General features: G+C 40.4%; 1 protein-coding gene across 2 annotated transcripts; it reads left to right on the plus strand.

Moving 5' to 3' along the window:
- The first annotated feature begins 8 nt into the window (after positions 1-8).
- Positions 9-7,182, plus strand: LOC114871769 (sodium-coupled monocarboxylate transporter 2-like). 2 transcript variants are annotated; one of them, XM_029178098.2, is made up of 9 exons: positions 9-203; positions 624-845; positions 2,013-2,358; positions 4,114-4,268; positions 4,352-4,492; positions 4,558-4,666; positions 5,333-5,554; positions 5,627-6,129; positions 6,204-7,182. In XM_029178098.2, the coding sequence occupies exons 2-9, from the start codon at positions 625-627 to the stop codon at positions 6,295-6,297; spliced, it is 1,791 nt and encodes a 596-aa protein (XP_029033931.2). In that variant the 5' UTR covers positions 9-203; position 624; the 3' UTR covers positions 6,298-7,182. The 2 variants fall into 2 exon arrangements, with proteins under 2 accessions (XP_029033931.2, XP_029033929.2); XM_029178096.2 differs by lacking the exon at positions 9-203 and adding an exon at positions 212-352.
- The last annotated feature ends 2,108 nt before the right edge of the window (positions 7,183-9,290 follow it).

Genomic DNA, 9,290 nt, shown 5'->3' on the forward strand with positions numbered 1-9,290 from the left:
TTGAATGTCATCATTGTCAGTAAGAATGTAGATCCCATTGGGTACTTTTCCAACTTCTTACTATCTTAGCGACGATCGAATCGAATCAGCGACCGACATCTAGACACCTTGTTCATCTATTAGGACCGAGAGATTTTCGGATTATCGATTACACTTGTCGATCGTACCGCGATAACGCGACTAAAAAACAGACAGATCAACAAGTGAGTGTTTTAGTTTCTATTTCCCGTTCGTACGTCGAACAAGATTCGCGATAATTAAATGTATTCCATCGGAAGTTAGAGCGGTTGCAATCTTCTCTGTCGCGAGTTTAATGGCATTATAAAATAAATAAAAACGGAATAATGAACACGTGAGTGCTGTAAATTTTTGATTCCTCTTGTTTATTAATTTGCGAAAGTAAGAATAATTTGATCGATCGTTATAAATCAAGTGGAAGCAATCGGTTTGCCTGTCGCGACAATTTTATCGCATTGCAAACAGAAAAAAAATTAAATGAATAAAAATAGCAAAATGGAACAGTTTGTTGGTTGCAGAGTAGTTTATCGATGATAGTCTTAACGAGCGGCAAAGCAAAGTGTTCTCTCGATATTTTATAATCTTCGATTTCATTGAATTTATAGAATGGCGGTGAACGAAACGGGATCACATTTACTGGGCCAAGAATTGAAACGACTCAGTTTCGGATGGACCGATTACAGCCTTTTCACTGGTTTATTGGGGATCAGTGTCCTTATAGGGGTCTACTTTGGCTGTTTCGGTAAGAAACAGGATAACACTACCGAGTACTTGCTAGGAGGGAAAACAATGTCATGGTTTCCGGTCGCCATGAGCTTAATTGCTAGGTAAGGAGAATTTATTGAGAGTGACATCGATGAAAAGCAATCAGGGCTGCTGAGAGAAGTACATTTACTCGTAACGAATTAACACGGTCAGTGGAACAGTAGATAATATGGATTAGTAATAATCATATGGACATACAGTGGGTTCAGAAAGTATTTGTACATCATTTAAAACAGAGTAACTCGTTTAAAATTCGACCAAATGACTTGAGAAGCTATACAAATTGATTTACTGAGATATGTGCTTTCGTCCTTTTAAAAAATTACAATCTGTCGAAATCGGGAAAAAAATAGTAAAAGGTAATTTTTTAACTTTTTCATCTGAATTTGCAATGAAAATTTAAAATATAACATTTGTAAATTTATGTGTATGCTGAAAATTTCATCCAAATCGGTCAATGCACTTAGAAGTTCCAAGTAATTAAAATTTCCGAAAATATCGAGAAAAATAACTAGTCACGTTCTTGGACGAAAAGCCGAGATTTTCGGAAATTTTAATTACTTGTAACTTCTAAGGGCATTGATCGATTTTAAATTTTCATTATAGGTTTATATAAAAAAGGTCAAAAATCACCCTTCACTATATTTTTTTCATGATTTCAACAAATTGTAATTTTTTAAAACGACAAAACCACATATTTTAGTAAATTAATTTGTATAGCTTCTTGAGAAACCTCAAGTAATTTGGTCTAATTTTAAACGAGGTACTCTGTTATAACCCTTTCAATACGGCGAAAAAATCAGTTCGAGTGCGCCCCATTATCGTGAACAGTTAGAATTCTTCCAGGTGATTATTATCAAAATGAAATAACTATTCTGCCTGAAAGGCTGTAGGTCCTAGAGACGCATAAACGACCCCATAACGACGCACCATCAACAACAATGATGTTACAAGCTTCATTGATGGGACATCAAATTTTCCAGACTGGGACAGCATATGTCCTGTCCGGTGTGAAAGGGTTCAATGGTGTACAAATACTTTTTGGATCCACTGTATGATAATATGGATTAGTAAGGATATTAACACATTGTACGCTAGTCATCGGGCAGTTTTCAATAATACAATCATTCAAAACTTTCACGAAGTGAATTTCTCTCGGCAGCCTTCGAAGCAATTGAATCGTTCATTAATGTAATTTAATTGTTTTCTGTTTTTGATTAAATTTTCAGCCACGTATCAGCTGTTTCATTGCTCGCCGTGCCGGTCGAAGTGTATCAATACGGTACACAGTACGCCGCCTGCATTTTTACAGCTGTGATATCGTGCACCCTCATTTCCCTTATCTACGTGCCTGTCTTTTATCAGTTACAACTGACCAGCACATTCGAGTACTTGGAGATGAGATTCACGAGGTCGGTTAGGACCTTCGCCTCCTTCCTCTACACCTTGTCGTTGATCATTTACATACCTTTGATCATCTATGTGCCAGCTTTGGCATTTTCACAGGCCACAGACATCAATCTATACCTCATCACCCCGGTCATCGGCATCGTCTGCATATTTTACACCACCATAGTAAGTACTTTTCGTTCTGTATCTAGTAGAGGTGTGCGAGTACACGTAATTTACAAGCCGAGCTGAACTAGCTTCGATTGTTCGAGCCGAGTCGAGCGCTTGAATTTGCAGGATTACTTGAAATCGACAAACTGTTTGAATAAAAAACGAGCTACTCGAATACTCGAGCCGTCGTAAAACTTCGATTTACTTGAAGATGAATTCTCACCTCGAATATTCGAGTAGTTCGATTTTTCCGAGTAGCTCGCTTTTGCTTTAAACAGTTCGTCGATTTCGAGCAATCCGGCAAATTCAAGCGCTCGATTCGGCTCGATCGACCGATCATTGGTTCATTCGAAATTCGGGTACTCGAAATTTACGAGCCGAGTCGAGCACTTGAATTTGCCGAGCTACTCAAAAAAATCGAGCTATTCGAAAAATTCGAGCTACTCGAATATTCGAGCCCTCGTAAATGGAGCATGCGCCCGTATAATAAAAATATTAATAATAATAATAAATAATAAATCGATCTACTCGAATATTAGAGCCCTCGTAAAACTTCGATTTACTTGAAGATGAATTGTCAGCTCGAGAATTTTTAAATTACTCAAATATATTATTATTATTATTTTATTTTTATTATACGGGCGCATGCCCTATTTACTAGGGCTCGAATATTCGAGTGGCTCGCTTTTCTTTCAAACAGTTCGTCGATTTCAAGCAATTCGGCAAATTCAAGCGCTCGGCTCGGCTCGTCCGACCGATCATTGTTTGACTCTGAATTTGAGTACTCGATTTATTCGAGTACGAATTTTTACTAGTATCTAGTGCTGGATATATGAATTTTATTTTCAAAGCGTCGATAAGTACAATTTCTCAAGATACAATCACGTAAGAATAATTACTTTATGATTGTATAGCTGGTCGTCTACCGAGTTGTGACACTACTGAAATAGTGTCTCTGAACAAAACTGTTGTTACATATAATAAATAATTACTTTCATTAAAGGAGTATACCTTGAGAAATCGTATTTATCGACGATCGCCAACGTTATCGATGCCCTGCACAGCAGACCACAACCTAAGCGAAGAGAATAAAACGCAAATGAGCGAGGAAAAACCAGAATGGCCAGGTTGAGCTTCGACGACCATCTCTGGAAACGAATGTTTGTTTACAAAGATGACCATCGAAGCACAACCTGGCTACTCTGGTTTGTCCTCGCTAATGTTTATAAACATCGTTTCGAATATTCGGAGTATTATCAGATACAAGGAAGAAATCGATAACACGTAAAGTGGCTATGAATGAGGTGAAATCTTGATTTAAAATTGAATTATAAGAATTGTTTACACTGGAGTTTCGTATCAGACACACTTTATCAATTGTGTACAGTGTAAAGTCGGCTGTTACAGACGCCACCAATGATTAGACTGTTTTTTTGTATGAAATTTAACGTTTCGAGTACTGAATGATTCCACGAGTACTCGATGACAATGTAAATAATTCGGAATAGTAATTCCCGACAGATTAAAAAATTAATCTCTAGTTGTTTTTAATAATCCACGTTATCGCGTACCTCATCAGATACGGGTGTTTATCACCGTCTTAAGTTATAATTGTGACATAACAAAAATGTTATACCTGCTCGCAATAAAAATACATTTTATTGAATGCAATTAAGAGAAAGCCAACGTAAATAATAAATAACCCCGATGATGAAATCATTATTGCTACTGATTAAATCTGAAACTAATTCTTTATTTGGAAATCATTAGGGAGGTCTAAAAGCTGTCGTATGGGCCGATACAGTTCAAATGACCGTGACCCTAGGAAGTCTTTGCGCCGTATTCATCCTGGGCACGATAGCTGTGGGTGGTTTTGCCGAAACTTGGAGGATATCGGAGGCGGGTAGCAGAATTGTTTTTTGGAAGTACGAAAATTCATCAAACCATTACGATGTACAAATTATTTTCAATGTATCCTTCTCTCACACGATTTCATTGAATGTTTTAGTATGGATCCTAGTCTGTCTGCCCGAAATTCTTTTTGGGGTATGTCGATCGGGATGACACTCACATGGATAACGGGTCTTGGTATCAGTCAAGTGTCCATGCAAAGATTTCTATCAGTACCGAATCTCAAAGAAGCACACAAGTGCGTATAATCGTTGTTAACGTTCACGATAATCGATAACTAATCTATTTCATTTACCGTTCCAGGGCAGTAGCGTTTATGGGAGTATGTATAGTAGCCATTAAGTGGGTATCCGTGCTCACCGGGCTTGTAATGTACACCAGGTATCATAAATGCGATCCAATAAGCACAAACGTACGTTTTCTCTTTCCCTTTTGCTCTATAAAATCAACCCTTTGCGGTCCGTCTATCCATTAGAGATGCGCGAGTACTCGATTCATTCGAGTACTTGAATTTCGAGTCAAACAATGATCGGTCGCTCGAGCCGAGCCGAGCGCTTGAATTTGCCGAATTACTCGAAATCGACGAACTGTGTGAAAGAAAAGCAAGCTACTCGAAAAAATCGAACTACTCGAAGTAAATCGAATATTCGAGTAGTTCGATTTTTTCGAATAGCTCGCTTTCGTTTCAAATAGTGCGTTGATTTCGAGTAATTCGGCAAATTCAAGCGCTCGGCTCGGCTCGAACAATCGAAGCGGGTTCAGCTCGGCTTGTAAATTACGAGTACTCGCACACCTCTAACTATCCATCCAATTATTTCAAACTAATTTTCAAACTGATGTATCGAACCTTTTTTGGTCAGATATTTTCTTTCCATTGAAACTTTCAAAGGATAATGGAAGAAAATGGTTTGGAAGAGATGGGAAAGTTGCAAAAGATTAAAGTTTTTCATTAACTTAGTTGTTAAGCTTAGCTGAGTGGATGGCTCGCATAGCAATGAATATGTTAAGGAAGCTGTTGGACCGCAAAGGGTTGAAATTCGTATTTCGATCAAACCTTGACGGATTAATTGGCCCTCAGGTAATTTCAAGGAGCGATCAATTATTGCCGTATTACGTATTGGACGTTGCTGAGAATATTCCAGGACTTCCTGGCCTTTTTCTAGCCGGTCTCGTGAGCGCCGGTCTCTCTACGATGAGCGCTGGTTTGAACACAGTAGCTGGCACAATTTATGAGGATTTCATCGATCCTTGGTTGCCGGATAACAACAATAAAGAGACCAGAGCAGCGAATATTATGAAGGTACAAAAATAATATTTAAGCTGTTCGTAAATATTCGAGTGCCCCGTGAAAAATAAATTCTCCAATTTTCAGCTAATAGTGGTAGCCGTAGGGATGCTCTGTCTAGCTCTAGTCTTCCTGGTTGCATTTTTGGGCGACATTTTTCAAGTTTCATTGACCCTCCACGGTGTCACATCTGGAGCGATGTTGGGTATCTTTACATTGGGAATGTTGGTACCATGGGCGACATCGAAAGGAGCAATAGCTGGTGGATTACTATCAATGGGATTAATGGTTTGGGTGATCATTGGTGCCCAAATAAACATGGCTCTTAAAAAACTGGTCTATCCACCTCTTCCTACCTCGACTGAAGATTGTTTAAAGGAAGAATTTAATTTTAATCAAACGACAACCGAGGCTCCTCCGACACCGATCCCCGAGGACACACCTTTTGCCCTGTATACCATATCGTTCATGTATTACACTATGGTAGGCTTTATAGTGGTGATGGTGGTTGGAACGATAGTTAGTTTCATGACCGGCGTTCCGGACTTGAAGGATGTCGACAGAAATCATTTTCCACCGATTATTCAGAGGTAAGTAACGTGAATTTTTAATTTAATCCTAACCTTTTCTGGTCGAGCAGCAATTTCTGAACCAAACGTTTTAGATTCTTACCACCAAAGAAATACACCGAAGTGCCTCTTCATTCGGTCCCAACAACGTTGATAACGAACCAAGAAAAGGAGAAGATCAGTGCATGAGAGAAAACGTTGCTCGTTTGATTCTCAGATATTGTGTTCATAGTTCTGTTAAAAATCGAACCAACCGATAAGATAAGTCAGTACTGTTAACAATTAAACGACGTTTCTAATAACACCACGGTCTGTTAAAGAACAAACGAACACGATAAGCATCGTCGATTCGAGCAGATGCCAAGAAAGTCTCTCCTCGGTTCGTCAGAGGAAAGCTCCGCGTATAACTGGTTCGTTGGCGAGTTGAAAGCACCCATTAGTCCCTCGATGAGGGTGTCAAATTGACTAGATTATATATCTGTCCCACGCATCTCGATACAAACAGCTCTCCTAAACATCTGGAAGGAACGATGCCTATCGGATTAGGAGAAATGTAAATGCAAAGGGTCGAGTATTTCTGTCGAGTCATTCGTCGCTTCCATCTCGAAAAATCCGCGATAGATCGATCGTAAAAGTATTATCGCGCGTGTGATAAATACTTGCACGCGACCTATGAGCTTTGTTGCATTCAAAGAACCTCGAACGGTACGATTCAATTCGGATATTAAGTTGGCGACTAAATTCGCGACTCTCGAGTTCCATTTCTTATATCGTAGAATACATTTTCATCTGAATTCAAAGTCTGTTTATTAAGGCTGGATAAGCATAGTCGAAGAAAATAGTGTACGATTTATTAGGATAATAACAATAGCAGAATAATACAATAGGAGAAGCCATTGCGAGGTCTGCGAAGAATCAATAGCCGAGATATACATCGCTATGATACAAAGGACAATGCTTCGACCAGGGTACCGTGGGTCACGGTTGACCAACTTGTAACCCAGCAGCTTTCTAAATGTAACACGCGTTATTATGAAGTGTTAACTTCGTTTCAATAATACTGGTACATACACACTTTCACGTGGTATTTGTTCACTAAGATCGATCTCCTTTTCAGTAGAAACGAAAGGATACGCGTTCAAATTTGAGGAAGAAAGTCTCGAAGGAAGATAGGGCTAACCCTTATCAAAGGTTCGAGATATTATCCTCGACTTTTGGGGGGGAACTCGGTCGAACGGAGAGGATTGCCGTGTGAGAAAGGGACATTACACGTCTGCCGTGGAAACGGCACTTCTGTCTCGAACCGGAGACCACATTCCAGCGAACCATTTTATTTTATTGGACTGAAAGGTGTCAAATATAGGTGGCAAGGGTCCTCCTACTTGCATTCCTTGCCTCCGCTTCGCCCATCCTCGGTCTGATTTCACCGTGTAGGTAAAATCTAGGGAGAGAGTCGACCCATTGTGGCTGGGTGACAGATTTCTGACAGATTCTGCCCGATTTGGTGTCGAGTGACGGGGACCCCGATCCTTGCTGCATTCCCGCGAGGTTAACTACTTTTACCATCTTCGTCCGATCGACTCTGTTGCTTCTTCGTTTATTTTATTAACCTACAACAAGGAACCCTCGAAAAATTAAAATTGCACCGAATTGAGTTACGTTTTATAATTAGCGGATGATAAAACGCGACAAAGAAAAAAAGAGCAGATCGTTCTAAAGTAAGAGAGAGAGAAAAAGAAAGTATCGAAAGCAAGGATAGGATGCTACCAAAGGAGGTTTGGCTAGGTTCCTCTAATCTTATCCTCTTTCTTGCTCCTTCTATGTTGCCGGTCGAGTGGCAACTATATACGACGGGGTTCCCCGGTTTTTGTGAGGTCACGGTATACGCGCAAAAGCGTATAAAAGCCGAGGGGGCCGTACGGTGTGGGATACGGCTTATTTCGGCGACAATACGTAGGGCTAGGCGCGAGCATAAAGGAGCATAATGCAGCCTGCTAACGTGAAAATTATTCTGTCAAACATTCGGACGTCGGATTACGGCGACGACCTCGTGTCCCGGCAGGACACGCTTTTTTCAGAAAAGGCGCAGCCAAACAACGGCTAGGCCTGGCTGTTGCAGATGCCGAAAGGATTTCTCGGTCAACGAGACAGGATACGTCGATTCACGCGTCAACTCGGAGGAGAGGCTGGCAAATTGGGGGGTCGTCGCGTTTGAACGTTCAAATTTATCGCTTCATAAAATCCTAATATTACGCGGCATTTAAGGAAACAAATTAATTATGTCACGGCTTGATGATATAATTTTTTTTTTCATTTCCAAAGTGGTAGACAAAATATCGAATTTTTTTTGTTTCCACCTACTCGGCTAGTATTTTAAATGTATTAGGCAACGTTATTGCCCGCGATATTGTTCCATGTATGTACTTTATTTGACGCTTTTATTTTCGTTCCTGTGTTATGCGGTTATTTTTATCCGCAGTCGGCCCCTCTTTACCATCCACTGCGTAAACACTTCCTATGAAAATGAATACCAGTGTCCTGCGCTTGTGTCCCTCGCGTCCCTCGTTCTCGAAAAACAGGGAACTTGGTCGCGACAGAGCGAAAGGTCGGAATAGGTAAAGGTGAGAGGGAGAAAGAGCAGACACGCGGAATATTGTGACATTTTCTTTCTTGGCTGACATTCAATTTTCAGGCTGGTAACGCGGTGCCTCCCTTCAACCGCACACACGGCATCGTGTACCAACCGTACCCATAGAATGGAACACGATATACCCGTCTACCTCCCTCCGTTCCTTTTCACTGTACCAATGCAACCAACCAGCCGCACCCCGGCTGTTAGCAGTGTACAAACAAACAACCGTCGGCTGTTTCTGCTTCTGTCCACGAGACGGACACCCGACAGAAGGAGTATCATCCTTTGCGGACGCTTCGCTGGATCTACAGGGACATTTTGATCCTTCAACCGTGGAACAATGTATTCGAAGAAAATTACTCGTGGCTGGTTTGTCTCGATTGCAGTGAAAACGGGGTTAACCGTTCTGGAAAATTGCACCTGAAGTTAACTGCAGTTTTTTACAGGACTCCTCTCGATTCACCCAAATTTCACAGCAACAACAATAGGACATGGATTTTACTAATTTACAAAATGTTCTAAGAAAGAACTAAACTAAGGGTTTTCATAA

Source organism: Osmia bicornis, chromosome 13 (genome assembly GCF_907164935.1).
Source record: "Osmia bicornis bicornis chromosome 13, iOsmBic2.1, whole genome shotgun sequence".
Classification (NCBI taxonomy): Eukaryota; Metazoa; Arthropoda; class Insecta; order Hymenoptera; family Megachilidae; genus Osmia; species Osmia bicornis.

Coding starts and splice junctions, on each gene's coding strand:
- LOC114871769 (XM_029178096.2), top strand. Junction 846..2,012: donor GCCATGAGCTTAATTGCTAG/GTAAGGAGAATT, acceptor TTAAATTTTCAG/CCACGTATCAGCTGTTTCAT. Junction 4,493..4,557: donor AATCTCAAAGAAGCACACAA/GTGCGTATAATC, acceptor TTACCGTTCCAG/GGCAGTAGCGTTTATGGGAG.